We start from the raw sequence: 26,666 nt of genomic DNA, 5'->3' as shown, positions 1-26,666 counted from the left end.
GGCTAAATTATACCCTGATGGAGGGACTCCCCAGTCCTGCTGTCCCCAACCCTTCTCCCTCACTGTGAATACTCCATTCCTCCTCTGTTTCTTTACTACCCGCTGGAAAGAAAAACGTGTATGCGTTGGGGGGAAAGGGCTGGGAGCTGGGGAGCGCTCTTAGGAGTCTGAAAGCATTCTCAGTGTCCCTGGACCTATGCGTTTCTCACGCCAAACATCACCCCTCCAATCAGTCTTGAATAAACATCTCACAACCTCCTACTTGCCTGGGCGTCTGAAGGACAACACATACAACATTATTTCTCTCGGCTGACTAACAATTGAGTTCAGTGTTCGCTGCAGCTTGCACTTGGCCGCAGAGGCGACGCAAGGTGTTTCACAGTGCAGATATCATGATCCCTACAATGTGAGGACCGGAGCAGGGGCCTGGGGCTAGTGAGGGGGCCACCCTGGGGACACCTCCCCGAGAATCAAGTTCTGTCCTTGAGAAGGGGAGCCAAGCTGGCAGGGGAGAAAGGTGATAGTAAATATCCACTAGAAGGCCCTGAAACAAGCAGATGTTGGGCAAAAGCCAGCTGATTAAAAAAAAAACGGGGCTTTTACGCTTGCTTTTTTTTTTTTGGAATGAAGCAAAGAAAAAGTCTGGGAACAAACTTTTGCTTATGTCCCTTTGGATTAAATGCTCAGATAATCTGCTTAGATCAATTTAGCATCTTTCAACCCCAGACCTTTGGTCCCTGTGGTCTCAGGCAGATATTGTCTTCGTTTTAGAGGTTTGGAAACTGTGTGCAGAGTAGGAAGTTAATTTCCCAGGGGTGTCAATGGTGAGGCCAAGGAAAGAACCCTAAGGGGAGCCAGTCAGAACTGGCACTGTTTGCTCCAAGCCCCAACACAGACGCCAGTCCTGGTGCTATCATATCAAAGCTATCAGACTGCAAGGGCTGGGTGGCAGATAGTCCTGCTCCCTGGGTACCAAGGTCTTGTCAGTCCCTGCTGCCATGGTCCTACTTACTGAAGTCCAAGGGATGGGAGAGAAGGCACTTGGGAATAGGGTTCTGGTTCTTTCTCTTGTTTTTTCCCCCCTGTTTTGGCAGTCCTTCAATGACTGGGGATGAATGACCAGGATAACCCCTGATTGGGGAAAATGACAGGAGGGCAGGGCCCCTGCAGGAGACCATAGATTGTGATGTCCCAGGGCAGAGGGGACCATAAGTCAGTCATAAGGGAGCCTCTGAGGGGTGTCTGATGAGAGGGCGGGGTGTCCGACCAGGGGCCCGTCCAGGCAGAGGGGCCTGTCCGAGTTCTGCCTGCCTCGCCGCCTAGGGTGCTGGCCCTGCTGCGGAACTGCCAGAACTCTACAGATGGGAGCAGGCCGTGGCCAACTTCCCCAGCTTTTGAAAATCCTGCATCTTAATTAGTTCCCCACTGCTTTTGTACATGGCCCACATTTTAATAGTCTCCAGGCTTCTTCCACCATTTGCTCTCTGATGTTCGGTGCGATTTCTCTTCTCCCCAAGACAGTCCCCCCGGCTCCTCCGACACCCTCCGGTCCGGGAACAACTTAAGGAACGCCGATGTGCCAAGCATGTAGCCTGAGATTGATGAGGTTGTCAGCGGGCTCTCGTGCCCTCCAGCCCTCCCCCTCTGCCATGCGCTGCTCAGATGGATGAGCCGGGCGGGGGTGGGCACGATGGGGGAGGCAAAGGCAGGGACCCGCGGAGCCTCGAGCCAGGTGTGAGCCGGTGGACAGCGTGACCTTCCGCGGGCCTGCAGAGGAGTCTGGCTGTGTCCTTCCGAGGGGGAAGGACGCTCTGGCTCCCACCCGCGTCTGTCAGTGCTTATCTGTCTCTGTGCGGGGGCTGGGGGGTGGATTGCCTGAGCTTGGTACAGCTGGGAGAATGGATGCCTTCAAGTGCATCAGGGGGAAATGACCAGTCATTTATCTCTTTCCTGCAGTGTCAGAGCCTGCAGCCATCCATCCTGGAGCCCGAGAGCCAGGGAGAGTGCACAGGCCCCTTCCGTCAGGCTTCATGCCACAAAGGCCTGTGCTCCAGGGGCCTCTTCTTTGGTCTCCTGGAGTCTCAGGGAAGGAGCTAGGGCTGGGTGGCTGAGTCCCGGTGTCCTTGGCACTGCTGGCTCTGGGAGCTTGGGCTGTTGCAGTTTCCGCAGCTGCATTCTGCGGTCAGGCCTGGCATAACCATGTTTAGAGCAGGCGTTGTGAGCCTGAGGGTTCACTCAGTTATGCCCTTGGCCTTCCCCTGTGTCCCTCCCAGCTGAGGGTACAGGCTTCCAGGGCTTCTTCTCATCAGCGTTTCTAGCACCCGGCATGAGGCTTAGCACATGGTAGATGGACAGTAAAGATTATTATTAAAGGGATGAAGGAAAGAAATGTGTTTGATCTCAAGCTTAGAGAGTGCAACTCAGCTCACATCATTCCTGTTTTGCAGACGAGGAAGACTTGAGCCAGAGAGGAGAAGCCTCGAATAGGAGCGGGGCTTCCCATCCAGTTCCTGGCCTGGCCCATGGGACCTGAGTTCTGCCCTCTTGCTTGTCTTTGGCTGCAGAGGCCTTCCCTGTGCCAAACAGCTGCCCTCTACAGGAGAAAAGGCACCAAACAGGGATCACAAAGGCCTGGGGTCAAGTCCAGACCCTTCCACCTGTGATTTGGGGCAATTTCCTAAGGGCTCCAGTCTTGATTCTTCATTTGTAAAATGTGGATCATGGTTGTTTCAGGGGATTATTCTAAGGGCCATATGGGATGAGGGATGGGGGACTTGTGTGAGAAGGCACCATGATGCCACCTCCACATTGCACGGTAGGGTAGGCCTCGGGAGTCTCAGCGAAGGTTGCTCCAGTCCTTGTATCAGCATGGAGTGTGCTACAGACAGCTGGCTGCCCCGTGGGAAAAGTGTGCTGTCTGGCCCAGAATGGAACAGATTCTGCCTTAAGACTCTTTTGAAAGCCTCTAGATGTCCTCTGTGCTTTTAATACACCTGTTATCCTGTGGTATGTGAGGCCAGGCCCCTGGCCTGGTGTCTTTTCTCCTTTGCTTGCTGTAGGCTGGTTCTAGGAGAACAAGTCCTGCATGGATGTGCTTTGGTACAGTACATGCCTTGGCCCCCTTAGCATTGGACCCTTGGTCTTGACACCTGGTATCTACCCTGAATCCCTGGGGGTGGAAGCCCCCTGCTCAGGGACCAGAGGACTGCTCCCCCCAGTGCACACCGCTGCACTGTGTATCTGATAATGAGGATGCCACAGGGACACAGTGCTGTCCGTGTTGCGCACAGTTCCCTCCCAAGCTCCGGGTTCATTTGTGGAGCTCCATACATATTGCAATAACTTCTACCTGGTCCTCCTCTTTCTGCCCTCACCCTCCTTCAGAGTGCTCCTGTTGCTCTGTAGGCGTCATCAGGCCACTCTTGGCTCTGGTGGCTTGCCATTGCATTCAGGATGGAAGCCGGCTTTCTCCAGCTGCCTTCAGTGCTGCGCCGTCCCTGTAACTCTCTGAACCGACCTCCGGTTAGTTCCTGGCTCAGTGTGCTCCAGGGCAGACTGGCCAGCTTCAGGGCTCTTGTAAGGATGGCACCTTGCCTGGAATGTCCTCGCTTGGATATCATTGAGGTCCCCTCTTCCTCCTTTTCCAGGTTTGGGCTTTCCTGGCCACATTAAAAAAAATGTAGCCACCCTCTTGTCACCCCCATATTCCAGATTCCCTGCCTCTGCGCTGTTTTTTTTCTCCAAAGCACTGAATACCAAATGTCAGACTGTAGGTTTTTACCTGTTTATTTCCTGCATGGGTTATTTCTGATGAGCTACAATGTAAGTTCTAGGAGGGCACCAAGGGCACAGATTTCTCTTTTGTTCACTGCGGCTTCCCTAGCGCCTAGAACAGAGCCCGCTACATAATAAGTGCTCAATAATTATTTGTTAAGGAAATAAAAAAAAAAAGCAGGGCATCTTCCACTGTGGTTCTGCCACGGCCTTCAGGAGCTGTGCCCACCCTGGCATTGAAACAGGGCCAGCATCCCGGCTTCCAGCTGTGTCTCGGGCTCTGTCTCTTCTGTCTCCTTAACTGATCCAGGTTCTGCCTTGTTGCTGCCGTTCCCCTGGGCCATGCCCATCTGGAGAAAGCTGGGCTCCCCATGTCCGGTGGCCTGAGAATGCCAGAAGGTCAGGAGTTTGGCTGAGCAGCGTAAGAAGGTGGAAAAGACGGACCTCACATTTATTGAGCACCCTGCTTGTGCCAAACACATTATAGTCGTTGTCTCATTCGGCCTCATAACAACAGTGGGAAGTGGGTTTTGTTCTCCCAGTTTTACAGATAAGGAGGTGAAGGCCAAGTGTGTGGTTTAGGGTAGAAGAGCTGAGATTTCACCCCAGAGAAGCTTCTTATACTTTCTAGTTGTCTGTATTCCCTTGAACTACTTATTTTTATTTTTTTCTCTTGCTTTATGAAAGTATAATTGATAAAAATGACATATACATACATATGTCCCTATATATGCATATGTACATACTATGATATTGTGACATATGTATACATGGTGAAATGATTAAGTGAAGCTAACGAACATATCTATCACCTCACATACTTATCATTTTTTTGTGTCTGCGGTGAAAACATTTAAGATCTACTCTTTCAGCAACTTTCAGGCATCCTGTACCTTGTTAATAATTGCGGCCTCCACGCTGTACTGTAGATCTCCAGAATGTATTCACCCCAACTGAAACTTTGTACCCTCCACCAACACCCCCTTCCCACCTGCCTCTGTAAATATTTTATTCCTTCGGTCCATCCCCACTGTCCTTCCCTGATCTCTCCATCCTACTGAGCTAGGTTTACTTGGTCTGCGGGTCAGCCCTGTGGTGACATTTTTTTTTTTTTTGCAATGTGGGGGTTTTTCTGTGTCTTGGGGCTGGGGAACTGACTATCTGTGGTTCTGAGTTTGGATTCTGGAACCCACCCTTGCTGGGCTACTTAGTGGGGAGTAGGCAGGCATGGCACGGGCCATGTGAGGGAATGATCGCCCTCCTGTTGTGTGAATATCTGGGAATTCTCAAACAAGTGTTAGGGGCCCTACTGGGTGATGGGTCTTCAATATGAACCTCATCTATTTTGAGTTTTATGAGTCAAAAAAAATCAGGGAGTCAACGTAGTCAAGAAAACAGCTCCCCTAGGGAACGAACAGACGGGACTCCTGAGCCTGCCATCATGGAGGAAATCAGGTCTCTGGTCCCCGCCATTCTTTTCCCCGGTGAGGTGAGCGATAACAGTCCCCCTCCCTTCTCCCTCCATGAGTCTGAGAGTCTGATGGGGATAAATGAAATCATGATTCTTAAGCCCCTTGCTCCTCGGTGTAAGTTGATGTATAAATCCAAGGACATATGATGAGCTTATCTCCTCAAAATAATAAGCACCCAGAAGAGAAAACTGCACATTTGTATTTTTAAAGAAAAACTAGAGGCAGGTAAAAAAAAAAAAATCCGAGCACTTACGATGTCGCAGGAGGATTCTTTCCATTGTGTGCCGGGCCGCTCCCTCCCATTTGGACCATAACTCTATCTCCAGTTCCCTGCGTCAGAGGGAGCCCGTGATGGATGGACGGATGGATGCGCCCTGTCGGGGTGTTTCACCACAATTTCCCTTGGGGCAGGCCGCTGTTGGCAGAACCCAGCCTCCCGAAAGATGGTATCTCTTGCAAACTCGACAGCTAACAGACACCTCCTCTCTTTGTATATTTCCCCAAAGAAGAACAGTCTTAATCTCTTTTATATGGCATATTTTATTATAATCCATATATGACTTGCAGGTTCCCAGTCCTCCATCTGAGCCTAATAATGAAAGAGTAGGAGTCAGAGGCTCTGTGAGCCTGTGACATCCACGGCGTTTGCATTTTTAAATGACCTGGGATTTAATTACTCACTCTGCTCCCCTGTTAGACTTTCAGACTCATCTCGTCCGCATCTTGTTAATGAGCTCGGTGGCTCCAACAGCCCAGTGGAAGCTTTTCTTTCAGTGCATTGGGTGGCAGACTTGGGGCACCTGTGTCAAAAGCTTGTGGCTTTGATCTGTACCCAAGAGGATGGCTGCCCCGTCCGGAGCCTGGGGAAAAGCCATTGCTCCTCATTGGAAAAAAATTAAAAAAATTTTTTTTTTTTTTAAATTTGTGCCTTTTTTTTTTTTTAAAAGAAGACTTTCTATGCTTCAATCCTTGTTTGTCTAAGAGTTTTTTTCTTGTTTGGAGACCGATTTGCTTCGGTTTGCACAGAAGCTGTCGCTGGTGTGATGGATTGTGCTGGAACTCACCCAAGGAGTATCTCTGTTCCCAATTAGAAGTGGAGGCAGAGCTGCTTACGGGGGCCTAGGGAGGCGGCTGGCTTGGGTGACAGCTGCTGCCGCTCTGGAGAAAGTAACGATCCGTAGGTTTATATCCATGTGTATAAAATCAGGCTAATTTAAAGATGAATTATGTGTGTGTGTGTGTGTGTGTATGTGTGTGTTTTGGACCATTTTCTTTTAATGTGTAATATGTCATGGCTTCTGTCAGGTTATGTGGACTCCAAATTTGTGTGAAGTGCAAAATGAGTGTATTTTTAAAGAATTACTAAATCCTATTAAGAACCATATATATCCCGATGAGCTATATTAGAATAAAATCGAGTCGGTGACATCCCTAAGGAGAGTGTCTAGGATGTACGCTGTGCAAAGGGATCTGTTCCCTTTTATCCCCCCTCACTCTGGGACCCCCTATGGTCAGGAGGTAGAGAATGGACCCTCTGCTGGATTTTTGGAAAGGGTGGTTACTCTTTCATTCTGACCTTCCAAGCCTTACCCATGGTGCTTTGCAACCAGGGTTTGCCAGAAGACATCTAGAACATTGCTCATGGAGTGGCACTCCGTGGGGTATTAAGTAGGCAACATTAAGAACCACGTTTAAATTCCTTCCATTTCTCAGAAGCAAAATCACAATAAGCATTTCTTTTAATGTTATACACCTGTATTGTTCAATGCAGCAGCCACTAGCTATATGTAGCCATGGAACTCTTGAAATATGGCTAGTCTGAATTGAGATGTGACATAAGTATAAATAAACTACATGCCAGATGTAGAATCCTTTATTTTTTTCTATGATATTTTGCCCCACTCCCTTCTTTTTTAGTGCTGGGCCCACAGATCTCAGGGCCTCTAGAACACTAAGCATGTAATTTACCACTGAGCTACAAATTAGGCTTTTTAAAAAAAAATTTTTTTTTTTTTTAGTTGTAGATGGACACAACACCTTTATTTTATTCATTCATTTTTATGTGGTGCTGAGAATCAAACCCAGTGTCTCACACATTCTAGGCAAGTGCTCTACCACTGAGCCATAACCCCAGCCCAGATTTAGAAGTCTTGATGTGAATGAATCAACTATCACATCAATGGTTTTCTTATATAAATTTCATGTTGGAATGATTATGCTTTGGAAATATTGGGGTTTGAGAAAACATAAAATAAATTGTACCTGCTTCTCTTTGCTTTTTAAAATGTGGCTACTGGAAAGTTTAAAACGTACAAGTGGCTTGCATTATATGTCTACGGGACAGTGTAGCTATGCCATGAAAATCAGAATGCTTAGAATCAATAAATTAATTTAAAAAAAATCAGAATATTTTAAACTTTGGTAGCAATAACATCCAGCATTTGTAGGGCACTTCCAATATCCCAGGTTCTTTGCATGAGTGATCTGATTTTGAATCCAAGATTTGAATAGAATAAAACAAATAAAAGTTGATAAGCCTAATTTTCCTCCCCAGGTCTCATAGGGTTTTTTTGGTGGGTCCCTTTGGAGTTTCTTCAGGCTGCATCACTCTGATTCTCACACCAACACTGTGAAGTAGACACTGTGGTCACCCCCATTTGCGTAAGGAAATAGAGGCTTAGGTGAAGTGACTAGCCCACAGCTCCCCTACTAATAAATGGCAAGGTTAGGGTCTGACTCCAGGACTGTCTGAAAGCAGAACCTCTATGAGCCAGTTAAATATTTTGGTGATCAAGGAAGAATGCTGTCACTGTGTTTCACAGTGATCCTGGGAAAGGCTCTCTGTCTTTCTGTGCTTCACTTTCCTCCTTAAGGGACTGGACTCTGCCTGCCATTAGAGACCCCTCTGAGCTCTTTGCAGGCAGGAGAACCCACAGAAGTTTTCCTATCGTGGGATCTATTTTCCCTCCGGATTCTTACACTGTGCTTGGTTCTGGCTCAGTATCTGGTAAAGTCTGGTTCTGGGGGACTAAGAGAATAGTCTGAAATATGGCAAAGCAGGATAGAGGTATTTTCAGCAGGAGTGGAAGAAGGAGCAGGAGGAGGAAGTTCACAGCTGATGGAAAATCCTGTATAGTGTCAAGAGTGCCGTGGGAAGGGAGTACCATACAAGGATGTTCATCCAGAGTGGAGCCCAGCACCCTGCTGCAAACTACCCTCAGCTCATCAGAAATGAGCCTTTTATCTTGAAATGCAAAAACTGTGGAGAGAGTTGAAGCGCGCACTGGAAATGCAAAAACTGGAAAAAGACCTTTCAAGGGTGGACCAGAGACAGTCAGGTGGAGACCTTCGGCCCAGTGAAGTCGTGGCTTCTGCAGGCAGATTGAATTGAAGGGCAGATTTTGCCCCTTACCAGTTGTGTGATATTAAGCAAGTTATAAGCGTCCCAAGCTGCACTGTCCTCATCTGTAAAATGGGATAATGACTGTGCCTCTTGGGTGTGGTGGGGATTAAGTGACACATAGCAATAATAGCTGCTGCATTGTGAAGCCTTCTTCAGGTATACAAGTGCACCAAATCCCAGTCAGGGCTCAGCTTGGCTTGGGAACTACTAATAAGATTATAATGAATGAGGGTCTTGTCATGATCTCAAAGGTGTGTTGGGAAGATCATTCAGCTGCATTCTTGTCCTGATGTGTCGCTTTGGTAAAATTACATACCTTCTCTGAGCTTAGGGTGACTCATTTGTAAAGTATAATGATTGACTTTTATGTTCCATAAGGCCATCTCTTGTTCAAAATGCTGTGCAGTTCTGGACATTGGATTTATTTAGTGTTGGGAAGACTAGGAAATGAACTTCAAATATGTACATATGATTATTATGAATTTGAGTGATTGCGACCAGCTGTTCTTTTTTGACGGAGGACAGGACATGAGGCAACCCACTTTAATTGTTTGAGATTAGACATTTGGAAGACTTTTCTGACTTGGGAGAGAAAGAAATATGTCATCAGAGCAGGCTATGGAGCTGCATGCCCTGAAGTCATTAAAACAGACAGTTGACTCTTTCTCTGACACTCACAGCATTCCCTGACTCTCTGATCTGATCTCCTCCTTTATTCTTTCATGTTTCACAGTTGTTTTCCTCTATAGCACTCAGGACAGTTCATAATTGCATTTTTATTTTATATTTAACATTTTTATGTCTGTCTCTTTAGACTATAAACCACCCAGGGGCCAGACCTAACTTGATTTGGTCAACTCCTATGTCCCTAGTCCCAGCACAGCAGTTGTCACATGGCAGGCGCTCCGTAAACAGCTGTTGGACGGATAGATTGATGGATGCAATCCAGAGGTGGCAGGTTTTGTGGTAGTGCTTGTTGATGGAGGTGGGTCCTCTATTTTTTTTTTTTTTTGGTTAAAAAAAAAATCCCAGAGACCTTGCTTCTCAAGAGACTTCAGGTACCGTTCCTCCTTCCACCTTCTTTTTTCTGGGAGCTGGTCACCCATGGTGCCTTTCTTTCATGGGACTGGCCGGCCTGTGCTCTTCTGGGTGGCCGAGGAGATGGAGCAGGCAGGTAAGGTTCCATTGGGGTGGGAAGGAAGCCTGGTGGAGTAGGGCTCGATGGTGCTGCTGATCTCCATTCACCCTTCCAGATCCACTCTTTGCCCTTCACACTGCTCTGTGTCCCAGGAAGTTGACCTCGGTGGGCTGCATTGACCAGGCTCCCTGCCCTCTGGCTTCCGGTCAAGGTTGGCCAATGAGAGGGGGCACGGCAGGAAGATGGAGGATGCAAGAAAGCGTGCTTGGGTCATGTGTTGGTTCCCTTGTTTCCTGGCCTCTGGGATCCAGCCAGAGCTCCTGTCTGGCCCTGTCTCCAGGTTCTTGCAAACACTCCTCTGTCTCCCTAGGAGTAGCAGTGGAAATGCTCCCCTGGGGGCACCTCACCATTGATTTTTGGTTCCCTTTCTCCCATACACACCTCCTAGTACCTACACTAAACCTTCAATTCTCTGATATGAGTGGGCCATTTGTTTCCCACACATACCACTGTATTGTGTTCTTGCATCCATGAGACCTGAGAGAGTGGTAGTGTGTATGTGTGTGTGTGTGTGTGTGTGTGTGCGCGCGTGTGTAGGTGGGGGTGGGGTATGAAGTCCAGGATCAGAGGAGGGGTTGGAGGAAAATTTTACAGTAAATCAAAATATAATCACTTGGACCTTAGGTTTCTGTTTTTACTTATTATTATTATTATTATTTGGATTTTAAAAATTTCTTTCATACATGACAATAGTGGAATGCATTACATTCATAATTATCCATTCACAGCACAATTTTTCATAACTCTGTATTATTTTTAAAAACCCTCTGTAAAAATGGGATTTTGAAGGGCATCTTGAGGAAGGGGTTCAGTTCCTCTCTGTTCTTTCTCAGCAGCGGGGTTGTCTCTAGCTGCCTTTTTTTTAAAGTTTTTATATATTTTTTTTACTTAGCTAGCCCAGTGGGTTGGTTTTTCATCACTGTAACAAAATTCCTGAGATAACTACCTTATAAAGAGAAAAGGTTTAGGGGTTCCTGTGCATGCTCAGGCAGACTCGCTGTTTTGGGCTTCTGGTGATGGCAATGCAGAGAGTGGGTGGCAGAGCAAACTGTTTACCTCATGGCCAGGAAGCCAGAGAGCAAGAGGAAGAGACTGAGGTACAGTTCCCTTCAAGGGAATGCCCCTAAAGACCTCCCAGTAGTCCTCACCTCCTAAAGGTTCCGCCACCTCCTCTTAGGATTACCCTGGGGGCCGGTCTTTACCAGTGGGCCTTTGGGAGATGCTCAGCATCAGAACTCTAGCACCCAGTGACCTACCTGTCCAGCAGCTGCTCAAACTCCCCACGTCTTCAGAGACTGTGCCCTCAGCTCCCACCCTGCTCTCTGGGGCCTGCTGGGCATCTGTCCTGGCTCCTCCTTTTCCCCTGGCTTTCAAGGCTCCGCATCCCCTACGAGCGCATGGGAACAGCCTCTCGGAGGCCGAATTAGCTTTTCATGGAGCCAAGCAGAGCTGGGCAGCCAGCCTGGCTGAGGAGAGGTCATGAATTGCCTGACCAGAGCTGGGGTCGAGGCAGGGGACAGTAATAGCAACTGCCAAGCCGGTGTGCTGCGTGAGAGTTTCAAAACGCTTTCCTGTAAATCAGAACTTCTCTGGTCCCACCCACCCTGTGGTGTTGGACATCATTGTGCCCCTCTGTAGAAGAACAGGCTTGAGCCTCCTCCAGCGCCTTGTCCAGTCACACTACCAGAGAGAGGTGGAAGCAAGACCCAGGCCCAGGCGGAGTGGTCCCATGTCCCACCTCGCACCCTTTCTGCCCGGCCTCAGCTGTCCGAGAGGGTCGTGATCTACCTCTGGGATTATGAGACAAGCTGGAAAAGCTGCCCTCAACTCCCATGTTCCTGTCCCCCCGGAGGAGAGAGTGCCGGCCACTCTGGGTTCTACCCAGGAGCTCTGGTGGAACGTGTCCTTAGGGGCCATCCTTCCTGCCCCAGCTCTTCTGGTGGCCTGACCTGCCTTTCTGTGTGTGTTTCAGAAGTGGAGCTGCCCCTGAAGAAAGATGGCTTCACCTCGGAAAGCACCACGCTAGAAGCCTTGCTCCGCGGAGAGGGGGTGGAGAAGAAGGTGGATGCCCGGGAGGAGGAGAGCATCCAGGAGATACAGGTACTCACTCCTGGGGCTGCAGGCCCCCACCCCGCAGCACTCTGGGGCTTTTCCAATTCCATGCACCAACCCCTCTCCCAGGTTTCTTCATTTGTTTGTTCTAAATGTATTTACGGAGCCTGTTGAGCACTGGGTTCCTGCTAGGTCTTGGGGCCATGTTAGGAAGCAAAGCAGACTGAGCCTTCTTCCCTGTGAAATAAACAGCCCACAGTCCAGGGGTGTAGACTCCTGGGTGTTGGCTTTGCCGAGCGACTCCCTGACTCGCCCTTGCCCCCTTCCTCACCATGCAGGCTCAGCTCCTGCTCCTCAGACTTCTGGTTCTTTTCTCCCACTTCTCTGGGCCTGGGGGAGAGAGGATCTGGTGGAGTTAATGAGGATTAACTCACTCATCCTTCAAGGCCTGCCCAGTAGTCCCCTCCCTTCAGGATGGTTCATCTGTTCCCCCAGCTCCGGATTTTAATGGTGTGCACCCACCATTTCCTGTCACTTGCCTCGAATCCTGTTTATCCAGTACAATGCTCGACACAGAGTATTGTAATAATATTAACTACTGCTAATATAAATAGTGGTGTTAATAATTAAATATAATTAAATTATATTTTATTGAATTTATATCCTGTATTAAAATTTTATATTTTTGTTACCTACATTGTATATGCATGATTTTATATTCCATTCACTATTTTAATTATTAATTCATTAATTTACTGAAGTGATAGTTAAAGGAATGATAATAATAATAATACCTCTCTGGTTTGTTTAATCGGTCTCACTGGCCTGTGAGTTCCATAGAGTCGGGACCCATGCTTGTTGTCACCCCTGGGTCCTCTGTACCTGGTGCATGCAGGTGCAGAGTTGGGTCTCAGTAAAGGCACTGGCCTCCTTCACGGCCACTCCTGTGCTAAGGTGAACGGTCGAGTCTTTTCGACTTAGTTCCTGCTCCCCGACTTGTTTGTTCCCTCCTCTGCTTTCCACGAGCTCCAGTCCTACTGGAGATTTCCATTCACTTTAGCCTTTAGTTGTCGAATGGAACTTGGAGTCCCCTTTGTTTTTCTCTCAAGTACAACGTCCATGCATCCGGAATCCAGTTGGCTGTGCGTTCAACACAAATCCAGAGCACGGCCCTTCTCCCCGTATCCTCTGTGGCCACCCTGGTCCAGGCCACACTTATCACTTGTCTAAAGGACTGTGATGGTCTTCCCTGCTAGCACCTCAGAGGGAGTCTTTAAAAGGCCACTTAAAAATAGCAACTTTTGGTCTATAGCAAAATTGTGAGGCAGATACAGAGATTTCCTAAATCCCCTGTGCCCACGTACATGCATAGGCTCCCCCATGAGCACATGCTCCTACCACATTGGTTACAATCAAGGCACCTACACTGATAGGCCACTATCACCCAGAGCCCATGCTTTAGTGTCCACTTTTGGTGGTCTACGGACACATGGGTAATGACAGGCAACCACACTTATGGTAGTATGCACTAAAATCCTCTGTGCTTGGGCGTGACCCTCCCTCATAACCCCTGGCAACCACTGGGCTTTACTGTGTGCACAGTTTTTCCCTCTCCAGGACGTTCTTCAGTTGGGGTCCTACAGCAGCCTTTTCCGAGGGACTGCTTTCCCTTAGCAATCCACGTGTAAGCTTCCTTCATGTCTTGAGAGCTAATTTCTTTTTAGTGCTGAATAATATTCTGTTGATTGGATGGACCATAGGAGAAGGAGCTTTTTCAAGTTCAGTTGGTGCCTGTCATTCTTGAGCACAAAGCCTGCTGTGGCCACTGTTGTCTGGAGTGAAACAGGGCCCTCCCACCTCTCTGAGCAGCTCCTTCCTATTTTCCTCGCTCACTCTGTCAAGTCTTGCAGCAACCTGGTTTTGCTGCTCCTGGATCACGCTAGGCCTGCTCCTCCTGCCTCGGGGCTTTTGCTCTGGCCATTTCCTCTGCCTGAGAAGTCCCAGGCTTTTGCCCCATGCCTTCTGCTCACGGTGGCATGGCCTGACCTCTGCATTTCATACCACGTCCTGTGCCCTTTCTGCCCTGCATCTCTTGTTCCCTCACTCTGCTTTCTTCTTCTTCTCCCCTTTTCTCTAATGTAATTTGAAATCTGTTTATTTATTATGTATTGTTTATTATCTGTTTTCTCCCAATAGAGTATAAACTCCCCAGGGTAGGAGACTTTGTTCTGCTCACGAATCCATCTCAAGTCCCCCAATAGTGCTGGGCGCGTAGGAGACCCACAGCACTTATGTGTTGAGTAGGTGCACAAGTGACCAGATTCTGATGAGTGACCCGATCCCGGTCTTTCCCCCTCCCACATGTCCTACTTTGCTAGTTATCTTTTGTCCTGAAGCACAGCTCTGTTTGTGCCACCCCGGCGTCTTGCTTAAAAAAAAAAAAAATTGTGCTTCTCACTAAATAAATCCAGAGTTGTGGTGTGACCTTCCTGGGCCTCCCCTTTCTGCTCCTCAGCTAGTTTTCAGGCTTATTTTGCTGTGACTTCTTTCCTCCCTGCTCCTCAGCCTTCTTCCCTCTCTGCCTTTGGTCCTGCTGGGCCCTCTATCTGGCACACGCCTTTTCTTCCACCTCCGCAGGCACAGGTTCCATTTGGCTCTGAGGCTCAGCCTCAGTGCCACTCCCTGTCCAGCCTTTCTTGGTCTCCCCATAGCCACAGGGCTCTCTTCTTACCTCAAGTGTCTAGGGCACCTGCTGCTTTCCTCCTTGTGAGTTTGGCTAGCCGCCTATCCCCCCCATTGTTGGACTTTTGGATTTTGAAGGCCAGGTTTGTCACCTCTCTGTGACCCCTTAGTGTAGTGTTTGGTTACATAGTGGACTTTGACAGAATCAGCGAATGGGACAGACCCATTGCCCAGAAGCCTTGATATTGGCTTTTTTTCCTGTGTGGCCCTTTTCCTGCAGAACTGGAGGTGGGTTTGAATTCTTCTCCTGAAACTCTGGTCTATTATAGACCAGAATATTTATATTCATAAAACTAAATGGCTGCCATGTGCAGAGCCAGGGGCTGTTCTACTGTGCTCAAAGCTGAGGCAGCATCCGGAGCCAAACAGATTCACTTGTGTTCGTTGGCTTCACGTTACCAAAATACCTAGGTAGTCAATGGTCTACAGTTTTTTTTCTTTTATTTTCATTCATTTGACCAAAGTTTCATGAAGGCTTCCCTTGAGGAGGAACTGTGTCAGGTGCTGCAGAGAGGGGCCAAGGGAGACCTGCCCTCTCCACCTGTAGTCTGGTGACATACAGACAGAAAACAAGTAAGACATAAAATATTGTGTTCTTGGAAAAGTGCTATGAGATGAACACACAAGATGAAGCTTCAGTAGAAGGGTCGGGGCAGATTCTAGGTAAGTGTTCTAAGGAATACAAGGGGTTTAACCTCAGTTAAAGAGCTTTCTGGGCAGAGGAACAGTGTGCTGAAGGCCCCGAGGTAGGTCAGAGCTTGTGTTGCTGGAACAGACGGAAGGCCCATGTGGCTCGAGTGTGGTGCCAGGGAGAAGAGCCCAGGGTAGAGCTGGACAGGTGGCCAGGAGCCAGACCTGTCAGCCTCAAGGGACATGGAAGTGGCTTTCAGTTTCATGTAAAATAAAAGAGGAAGCCAATTGGAGGATTTTAATCAGGGCCGTGAATTTATATTTTATAAAGATCCCTCTGGTTCTGCATGGAGAGGAGATTGGATGTAGGGCCAACATAGTGACATTTGTTAGATTTTGTAGTATTCCTGGCTGGAGATAATGGAATCTTTGAAAAGGAATTTTTTCTTTTTTTTTTTCTCTTTCTTTTTTTTTTTTTCCGATACAACCACAAACCACTATTATCATCACTGTAAAGACTGTTTAGAGTAACAGAGAGAAAAGTTATTTTAAAATGTGTTCATTTTGCAGACAATGTCCTTGGACAGGGACTGCTGGTATGTTACTGGGGATAAGCTGATTCTATAGTTGGACCACCCCTGCCCTTCACTTCTTGGACAGGACTCTCCCCCTTTGCTTCCTGAGGCCTGAAATGAGCTTTGTTTTTTAGGATGTCGTGGCTCCTTCTGAGTTAAGAATCACATAGAGAGACTTCTGGTGTCAGGGCCACATTGAGAGAAATGCAGACACTGTTATGGGGCATAGCCTGGAGATTCCAGAGTCACAAGGGAGCTGGTGGGGAGAAGAGGGACAGAATCTCAGCGGGAGGAGACGTCAGTTCACTCTTGGACATTGAGGCTGCGTGACCCTCTGGGGACCAGCTCATCTGCCTCCACCCGTCTTTCACCTTCCAACCCAGAGTCTGTATTATGGACAGTAAATACCCTTATCATGAAAAATGACAGTGGAGTCAGAATTGTACTGAGATGCCAGAGGCAATGACCTTTAAATTCCAGACACTTGGAACTTACCATGATTAAATGACCTCAAGACTCAGAAGCTTTGCAAGACAGCTGTGTGATCAGCAACCGCAGTCCTAATAACTACACTGTATATTTATGCTACATTTTTTCACTGAAGACTGCACAGCATTTGTCATTGTTTTGCTTGAATTTCACTAGTGGTCCCACCTGCAGGTCAGGAAGCCAAGGGCCTGCTCCAGACCCGAGCCGACATTTCCTAGTTGTGAGCCAGAGGTCACATCCAGCAGACTCGGCTGTGTCTTTAGATGGTGAAGGCTGACCCAGAGATCCATAAGTACTGTCTGCTGGTGGGTTCCTAAATAAAACCGGGAGGGAAATTGGAGAAGAATTCACTAGAACTCTTTGGAGCTCTTTGGAAGGATGGGGTGACAGGGGTATCCTGGTTGCTATGATTGCAGCAGAGCACTCTGGCAGGAAGGCAGGAGCAGAAGATCACTAGTAACCCTCTCCAGGGCTTCCTTCTTTGAGGACAGGTCAGCGGTGTGTCCGGGAGGCTATTTGAATAGCAATGGTAACATCAGATGTCCATGTGTTGTGTGCTACTTTCTAAGACTTTCCATAGTTTTTTTTATTTTTTAATTTTTGCACTATTCCCTCAAGGATTGGGATGTCATCCTATATAAGTGTGTTTCCTGCACACTTTTCTGGCTGCATCTTAGCCATCTCTCTCCTGGAGCCACCAAACTTTGGTCACACCAGCCCTTTCTGCTACTTGGACAAGCCACGGTCCTCTCCCCTTTGCTCATGCTGGTCTCCCTGCCTAGAAGCTCTTTCCTCTCTTCCTCCCTCTTCTCTGTCTCCATACCCAAGGCTAGTCTTTGCTCATTCTCCATATCTCATCTCTCTTTGTTCTCAGAAAGCCTCCCCCAACCTTCTGATGAGGTAAAATTCCCTTTTGTCATTTTGCCCTCTCATGTACCCTGAACTTGACTTTATAACAACTGGCCTTATGTGTTTATGCATGTTCTTTAAATCTGTCCTCTCTTCTCTGCAGACTGTGGGGTTGATTTGAGGCCAAGACTCCGCTATGTTGCATCTTGCCTTAGTGCAGTACCTGCCTTGGAGTTGGTACTAGATATGAATGAAGATTGAATTGATTTTTGTTTTATAAATGGGGGAACTGAGTCACACAGTGAGCCCATATAGAAGTTCCCAGGGCCCTGATATGGAGTTCATTGAGCTCCAAGCCCCTTCCCTCTTTTCCTACTCCCATGGTGAAGGCCTGGGTCTCCTGCCATGATCTTTGAACCTTCCCTTGAACCTGGGGGTACATACTCCACTTCTTCCCTCCCCTCTTCTAAGGGGAGTGAAGTGCTCAGGTCCCTACAGGAAGAGTGCACTGTGATGAACCCGGAGTCCTCGTTCCCGAGGTCTGAGAAACCAACGGGAAGCGGAGCTCATGAACCTGACCTTATTCTACTCATGCCCTCCCTCTGTGATCTTGAACCATCAAAATGGCTTTCAGCCTCAGTTTTATTCACCTGTAAAATGGAAATTGGATTCTCTGTGACTCCCAGGGCTACCGGAGAGAGATCATTTGAATTCACGATCTTTAAACTCTATGACAAGTCATGAACTATCATGAAAATCTTTTTTTTTTTTTTTAAAGTGGATTCTTACGAGCAGCACGTTAATGTTACATTCTGGTCAGATGAGCAGGAAGTTACTTGTTTTTTTTTTTAGGGCAGGTTTCAGAATGACAAGGAAAGGACAAACACATTTTCATGGTTCTGAGGTGGCCTTTGATAGGTACAAAAGGAAAGATTACATTAAAGAAAGTAAGTTTTGATAAAAATGACTTGGCTCCATAGAAAAGCATTTCTGCCTGTTTTAATCAGCTTTGTCATGGCTATGACTAAAAGATCTGACCAGAACAACCGTAGAGGCAGAAAAGTTTATTTGGGGGCTCATGGTTTCAGAGGTCTCAGTCCATAGATGGCCGGCTCCATTCTCTGGGGCTCCAGGTGAGGCAGGAGATCATGGTGGAAGAGTGTGGTGAAGGGAAACAGCTCACATGATGATCAGGAAGCAGAGAGAGCCTCCACTCACCAGATGCAAAATATATATCAAAGGCTCACCCCCAGGTACCCTTCTCCAGCCACACCCTACCCACCTTCAGTTACCACACAGTTAATCCCATTAGGGGATTAAGCCACTGATTGGTCTAAGACTTTCATAACCCAATCATTTCTCCTCTAAACCTTCTTGCATTGCCTCACACATGAGCTTTTGGGGGACACCTCACATCCAAATCATAGCACTGCCAGAGTATTCTCAGAAAACTCTTCTTGGGCTCAAAGAGTGGAGAAGTTTGGTGTTCTGGGAGGTCTTGGCTGGAAGGGGCTTGGGCTTGGGCTCGGGGAGTGTCAAACTCCTGGGCAGCATCTCAGAAGCTCAACTTCCCAAGCATCAGGAATAGCAGCCTCACTTTGCAAAACAAAACGAAAGCAAAAAACAAAACAAAACAAAAAACAAAAAAATGGAACACCTTAAGAATGACCCTCTGGCGATTTTCTCCTTTGCATTTAATTTCTCAAATCTTCTACTGATTTTCTTGTCATTCCAGAGGGTTTTGGAAAATGATGAGAATGTAGAAGAAGGGAATGAAGAAGAGGATTTAGAAGAGGATATTCCCAAGCGAAAGAATAGGACCAGAGGACGGGTAAGTGGGGGATGCCACAAGGGAGGAAAGAGCAGAGCTGAGGTCAGGCCAATAATCGATCCCTGGACTTATTCCAGGTCCCACTGAAGCGAGATGATCTCACACCCGTGGTCTGGCTTGGAGAATACTCAGAGAGGAACACTCCAGAGGGGCTCTGATCCAGTCAGAGCCTGGAGGAGTTCCATGCTGGCAAGAGGGATGAGAGGAGGCAGAAGGCACTCTGCGGGGGAGGAGGAGGAGGAGGAGGAGGAGGAGGGTGTCTGTTGGGCCCATCACTCAGTCATGAAAAAAGGCTGAAAGTTTCCTGAGGTCATCCCAGAATGACAGGGTCAGGACACAAACTTTGGGGGTGCGCTTCCCTAGGCTGGGAGCAGGAGCCTGCTGGGGAAGAAGGGGGAATGCAGCTGATGGTCCCCAAGTGGGTTTGGCATGAGCTTTGGAGTCTGGATGGGGCAAGGAAGGGGTCAGAGCTGGGATGAGCAGAGGGAAACCCCTGGTAGAAGGGATGAAAACAAGGTAGTGGTTGGTCCCCGGCGGGGAGAGAGCCAAGCCAGGGTGGTGCTTTCAGGCCCCAGGTTGGTTCTCCAGAGGCCTCATGTACAAGCCCAGAGGGGCTTTCTGTGGTTAACCTTCTGTGGTCTGCAAGGGCATTGGATAGTAATGAGATGGAGAGGACCCTCCAGGGGTAAACTGAGGCTCCCCACTGGAGAATTCACTCTCTTAGGCCGGAGGGTCTGGCTCCTACAGGCTGCAGGCAGGACCCTTCCCCTCAAGATAAGAAGTTTGCCCTGTGGGTTTGGGTCCAATAATAATTCTCGCAAGCCTCCCTACTCTCACAGCCCCTATGCTTTAGTGGACAACAATATCTCTGAGAGAGCTTTTAAATGCAGATTCCTAGGGACCTGTGATCAGCAGTCCTGATTCAGCAGATCTGGGATAGGGTCTTGAACTGTATATCACTAGCAAGTTCTCAGTCGACAGTTGCATGTAGTTTAGCACTGCCCGCACCATGGGCTCAGATGCTCAGACCTGCTGACAGGAGCAGGGATCTCTCAGTGCGGGCAGGCCAGCTGTCTGATGGTGCATTCTTATATCACTGTCACCAGCTTCATCAGTTGCCAGTGTTTTGACTGTTTTGTCTCATCTGTTCTTTTCTCCCACTTTTCATTGGTTTATCTGTTTGATTATTTCCTCATGAGCAGGAGTGGGTAGGAAGCAAATCCTAGACATTAGAATGTATCTCTAATAGATTTCATTTTCATACTCAGTAAAAATGACTATTATTTTAATAGCTACTATCCAGCCTCTGTTCATTTCCCCTTGATTTCTCAAAAAATGTCCAGTACTGGTTGGTTGGTTTGCAGCCTACGTCTCCTTTATTCCACACATACCTCTTTCTCATGACTCTCTACCATAGACATTTTTGTGTTAAACCCCTGTGCCATTGATTTGTTGAAGAACTTGGCTTGTCTTGTAGAATTTCTCACATTCAGGATTTGGTGGCGTAGTGGTGCTTTTATGTCTTCCTCTTTCCATTGTATTTCCTGGAAACTGGTATAGTTGTCTTTTCTTTCTATGGTTTTGGTTTCCATGGTTTTAGTTACCTGTGGTCAACCCTGGTCTGAAAATATTGAATGGAAATTCCAGAAACTTCTGATTCATAAATTTAAGATCATGCACCATTCTGAGTAGAGTGATGAAATCTTGGGTTGTCTAGCTCTGTCATGCGAATCGCCCCTTTGATCAGCGCATCCACACTGTATATGCCACTCTCCCATTAGTCACAATAGGGTTGTCTAGGTTACCAGATAGACTGTGCCAGTTTTGTAGCACTGTGTTCAAGTAACTCTTATTTTACCTAATAGTGGCCCCACAGCACAAGAGTAGTGATGCCTGCGATTTGGAAATGCCAAAGAGAAGCCATAAAGTATTCCCTTTAAATGAACAGGTGAAAGTTCTTAAAGAAAGAAAAAACATATCAGATGTTGAGGTTGCTAAGATCAACAGCGAGAATCTTTTATCTGTGACATGGTAAGGAAGAAAAAAGAAATTCCTACTACCTTTGCTGTTGCACCTCAAACTGCAGAAGTTATGGCCGCAATGCATGATAAGTGCTTAGTTAAGATGGAAAAGGCATTAAATTATAGGATTTGGTACTATCTAGGGTTCAGTGCTCCATGGGGAGTCTCGAAACATATTTCCTGTGGACAAACGTACTACTATTGTTTGATTAGAGACTTAAATAGATTGAGGTTATTTGTGTGTGTGTGTGTGTGTGTGTGTGTGTATCTATAAATATTTATTTTGAGGTAGGCAAGAATCTTTCCTTGGTGGTGAGATGTACCTTTTATTGGAGGCACATGGTGTCCAGTTCTTTTGCTTTTAGTGGTCTTTGAATTGGTCAGTAGATTTATTGCCAGCTTGATTCCTCCCTTATAAATTTCCTCAACAAATTTTCACCTAGTGATTTTCATAGCCACCGACGAACTTGCCTAGACTCATTACTTCATTCAGCAGGTGGGGTTGCCTACAAAATAATTGATGTCTGATTCCATCTTGGAGGAAGGCTTTGGAGCTTGAAATTCCTGTGAACCTCAAGGCCTGTGTAACTCCTGACCTGCTTCCTGTCTCCTGAACCAAACCTACTAGAGTAGACTGTAGAAAATGGTCCTCTTAACATTTTCTGCACTCTCAATATAAATCTAGAAGATTGGACTCGCAGTCAGTGAATAGGAATTGGGTGTCTGCTCTGTGAGATTGTCAATAGCAATAGCAGCAGCCACAGCCATTTATACTTACAATGTACTTACTCTAAACCAGGCAATGCGACGGGCACTTTACAATGAAGTTACTATGCAGACAGTGATGACTTGTGTCAGGTGCTTTACACTACATTCTATATTTCTGACTGTCCATTGCAGAGGCTGCTGGCCACATGGAGCAACTGGTCCAAACTGAGAAGTGCTATAAATGGAAAACACACACCAGATTTCAAAGACTTAGCATGAAGACAGGAGCATAGAACATCTCGTTATCAATCTTAGTATTTATCAGATTTTGAAATTATAATATTTCGGATAGATGGGTTAAATAAATAAATTATTAAAATAAATTATGTTTTAGTAAAATTAAATGTACATTTAAAAAAATTTTTTGCCTTATTTTCATTTATTTTTTTGAGTGCTAGGGATTGAATCCGGGTCTTTGAGCATGCTAAAAATGCCCTATACCACAGAGCTACACCGTAGCCCAGATCCTCTGTCGTATTTTAAATGTAGCTACTGGAAAATTTGAAATGACAAGTGTGGTTCCTGGTATATTTCTATTGATTGGAACTTTTTCCTTCATTCCTTTAAGTTGGTATTATTACTCCCCCAAAGGTTAAATACTTGGGCAAGATCACTCAGCCTTGTCAGGAAGAAGCCAGGATTTGAAGACAGCTCTGTGCTTTTTCCATGGAGTTGTGCCTGCTCAATGCTCAGCATGTAGCCAGGGCCCAGCTTGCTGAATGAATGACTGAATCATGGAAAACAGAAAGTGTTTTAGTCAGCTTTTTTTTGCTGCTGTGACTAAAGGACCCAACCAGAACAACTGTAGAGGAGGAAAAGTTTATTTAGGGACTCATGGTTTCAGAGGTCTCAGTCCATACAAGGCTGACTCCATTCCTCTGGGCTCAAGGTGAGGCTGAACATCAGGGTGGAAGAAGGTGGCCAAGGGAAGCAGCTCACATGATGATCAGGAAGTAGAGAGAGACTCTACTGGCCAGATACAAATATATACCCAAAGCCACGCCCCAATTCCCACCTCCTCCAGCTACACCTACCCACCTTCAGTTACCACTCAGTTAATCCCTGTCAAGGGATTAATTCACTGATTGGGTTAAGACTCTCGCCACCCCATCATTTCTCCTCTGAATCTTTTTGCATTGTTTTACATGTGAGCTTTTGGGGGCCACCTCACATCCAAACTATGACAGAAATAATAGTTGTACCCCAACTTCAGGGGAGCCTAGAGAAGGCCTGAAACAGCAAGGATAGGGCTGAGACTAGCTTGGGGTTCAGCCAGTGCTCGCCGATTAGCAGCTACTGGTTCCATGTTGTACAATGACATTATGGACATACCATCCACGGTGGGAGCTATGGAAGAACCCAGAAAGGTATGGGTGGGCCTCTTTGTGCTTCAATAGCATGTGACACTACTTCCCCCACAGCCTCAGTTAAGCTGATGGCTACTGGTCAATAACTCCTCCCATTTCCGTGGGTAGTCTAGGCCTGGCTCCTCCATGTGTAGTCCTGGATTGTGGTTTCAGTATTACCTTGGAGCAAGCGAGCTCATTAGTAAGGCAGAAGCCCAGCCTCTGCCCTACATGGACTGGATCAGGGTCTGCAGGTTGACAAGATGTTCAGGTGCTCTGTGTACACATGAGGAAGTCAGGGCTCAGGTAGAGTTTACAAGATGGGTTCTGCCTTATTTGAACTTCAAACCCACGAGTTCAAACCCCAGCTTCATCACCTTCTACTCCTTGGATAAATTATATAAACTCTGTGACCCTGACCACATTGTAAAAGTACTCTGGGCCTCAGTTTCTTCTTCAGTAAAATGGAAATAAGAATACACAGCCAATTTTGAGTGCTTAATAAAGGCGAGGCATTAGAAGGGAGGGTACAAGCAAAGGGAATAGCTCTGGGAGTTCTGATAATGTAAGTTCCCTGAGGGGTGAGAGCAGTTCAAATCTAACAATTAACAAGTATGTTTATGATAACTTTAGCCTGAGAAATCACAGCTTGTTAAGGTTCATAAAATGATTGTTAAGTCATCCACTTGAGTATTATCAGTGAATCTATCTATTAATCAGTATTTTTTGATGCACTATGGTGCAGTCTGGTGCTTCTCAAACTTAAGAGTGCATACGAAGCACCCAAAGGTCTTGGAAAAGTACAGATTCTGAGGCATCAGGTCTGGGATGTGTGGGCTGAGCTCCTGCCTTGTTAACAGGACCCTGGGTGCTGTTGGCCCTGCAGGTCTGAGGACCACACTTTCAGTAGCAAAGGTTTTGGGCAATGGTCCTTAATTTTTTTTTTCATCTGAGCAATTCCTGACACTCTTAAAAATCACTGTGAGCCCCCTGCAAAGGTATTGTTCTGATTATAACCAGTGAGACTTATTTCACTAGTGACTTGCTACATTAGAAATTAAAACAAAAATTTTAAGCTTAAGAATACCTAAGCTCACAGTGAAAGCATCATCACGTGTCATGTAGCTTCTGGAAAACTCCATTATCCACTTTTGAGAAAATGAGAGGGAAAAAGCAAATAGTGTTTTAGTATTATTATGAAAATAGTTTTGACACGGATCCCGGGACCACTGTTTGAGAACAACTGTTATAGAAGAACTAGCCCTTGGCTTGGACCGTCTGCCCTAGTTAAGGGTCTTTTAGTTGCAGGAAACTTGATGGCTTAAGCAAAAATGGGGAGGATTTGAAAAATTGCTGGGCCATTGCCCCAAATTTGAGCAATCTTTGAAGATCCAAACCACAGGAAAGGCGGGAAAGAGGCAGGGAATTTAGAACTGGGGAAGAGTAAGAAACCCGGGCCTCTTCTGGCCCTTGTGTTTTTTTTTTTTTCTCTCCGCCTTATTCTTCTTGTTTTATTTATTTTTTTTTCAATTGCAGATGGATACAATACCTTTATTATTTATTTATTTATTTTTATGTGGTGCTGAGGATCGAACTCAGGGCCTCACAGCGCCAGGCAAGCTCTCTACCACCGAACCACAACCCCAGACCCTTCCTTCATTCTTCCTTTCCTCTAACTTTCCTTTCCTCTCTCTGCCCCATAGCTCCAGAATTTATGGGTTCCCATAGTTCAAGTGGCTTATACTAATTGTGGGTCATTGTTTCCCCATTCCAAGTCCCTTAGAGGTAGAATCGGATTGGCCCAGCTTGGAGGTAGGCTCTGATTAGCTCCAAAATCATGTGACGAATCCTAAACCAGCCAATCAGCCGTGGCCTATGGGGCAGGGTCCTATGGTACAATCATGGCTGCCATGGCCCACCAGTATGTGAATGGGAGGTGGGGTGGGGCAGAGTGCAATGAGGTGGGCAGCTCTCAGAGAGTGTAGACAGGTTCTTTTTTGGCAAATCAATTTCAAAGGTTTCATAACAGTGTCTGAAAACCTAGGGTTCTGCTCCTTTTACTGGTCCTGTGACTGTGGACAGTCATGAACCCTCTCAGAGCCTGCTTCATCAAATGATAAATAGGAATAATACTACTCCTCGGTCTAATTCAAAGGTTATTTTAAGAATTAACTGAACTAATACACAGGAAAGAGCTCTGCATGCTGTGAGCCCCGCAGAACGCTAAGTGTTAGTGATTCAAATAAAGTACGAAGTGCCATCTCTGCCCTCAAGGACCTCAGAATCAGATCAAGGAGAAGATGCTAAAACTTAAGATGCAATGAGCACACAGCAGGTTTCTGACAGTGCATTAACCAGGGGCAAACAGAGCCAGAGGATCCGAGCAACTCTGGAGGCTAAAGTAGGAGGATCACGAGTTCAAAGCCAGCCTCAGCAACTTAGTGAGGCCCTAAGCAACTTATCGAGACCCTGTCTCAAAAGAAAAGAAAAAAGAAAAAATAAATGAAAGAAAGAAAAGGAGTGGGGTTCAGTGGTTAAGTGCCACTGGGTTCAATTCCTGGTACCAAAAACAAAACAAAACAAAATAAACAAACAAACAACAACAACAACAGCAATGAATAAAGACAGAGATCAATGTGGGTAAGGAGGGAAAAATAATTTATCAAGCACTTCCTATAGACTTAGCACTGTCCCTGTGGGGTCATATCCTTAGGTCTAACCCTCTCAACAACTTGCTCTGGAGGTGTTGCTGTTCCTGTTTTACAGATGAGAAAACCCAAGCTTTGAGAAGTAACTAGTGCAAGTCTCATGGCTGATGCTACAGTTTGATTGTCCTCCTGGCTCCGTGTGTTGGAATTTAATCCCAATTGGGTGTTCAGAGGCGAAAACTTAATCTGACTATGGAATTTGGAGCGATTAGGATTAGATAAGGTCATTAGATAAGGGTGGCACTGCCATGAATGATACATACACATGCTCCTTAACACTTGCCCTATAATGCTCTGGGGTACCTCAAGCTTGCAAGCAAGAAGACCATTGCCAGATGAGGCTCCTAGACCTTACATCTTCAGAACCATAAGTCAAAATGAACTTCTTTTCTTTATAAAGCAGCTTGCCTCAGGTATTTTGTTATAGTAACCAAAGACTGGCTAATATAGCTGGTGTTCAAATCTATGTCCACATGGCTCTTTTTTTCAGTGCGGCAAGGGGAAGATTTTTGGAAGAATGGGATGATAGCAGGGCTAAAGCATAGATTGGATGTGGCTGGGTAGAGGAGAGACTAGCCATGACAGGGACCACTAAAAACAAAAACGTGGATGTAGCTGAGTTGGGGTAAACCCGATGAGATCTGCACTAGGCTGCCGTTGGATGTGTAAGCGGGTCATAGGTGGCAATGAAAGAATGTGTGAATGCATGAATGACCATGGGCTCCTGTCCCTTCTCCCTTGTGTCCACATGGTTTGGCAGTCTTGCAGGAAGGACTGGCTGAACAGCCAGCTTTGAGCAGTTGAGGAG

The 26,666-nt window shown here is 46.6% G+C and overlaps 1 protein-coding gene across 3 annotated transcripts in view; it reads left to right on the top strand.

Annotated features, from left to right (window-relative positions):
• Window positions 1-26,666, top strand: part of Dpf3 (double PHD fingers 3) — a 258,374-nt gene that overhangs the window by 130,447 nt on the left and 101,261 nt on the right. For all 3 annotated transcript variants that reach the window (XR_007345887.1, XR_007345888.1, XM_048798917.1), the window contains exons 4-5: window positions 11,820-11,947; window positions 18,920-19,015. Coding sequence is in view for 1 of the 3 variants with exons in the window: in XM_048798917.1 (XP_048654874.1) it covers window positions 11,820-11,947; window positions 18,920-19,015 (224 nt within the window). In the remaining 2 variants the exon portion in view is untranslated. The remainder of the gene's footprint in view (window positions 1-11,819; window positions 11,948-18,919; window positions 19,016-26,666) is intronic.

Source organism: Marmota marmota, unplaced genomic scaffold, assembly GCF_001458135.2.
Source record: "Marmota marmota marmota unplaced genomic scaffold, marMar, whole genome shotgun sequence".
Classification (NCBI taxonomy): domain Eukaryota; kingdom Metazoa; phylum Chordata; class Mammalia; order Rodentia; family Sciuridae; genus Marmota; species Marmota marmota.
The sequence above is the reverse complement of the archived record's forward strand: the minus strand, read 5'-3'. Positions and strand labels throughout refer to the sequence as shown.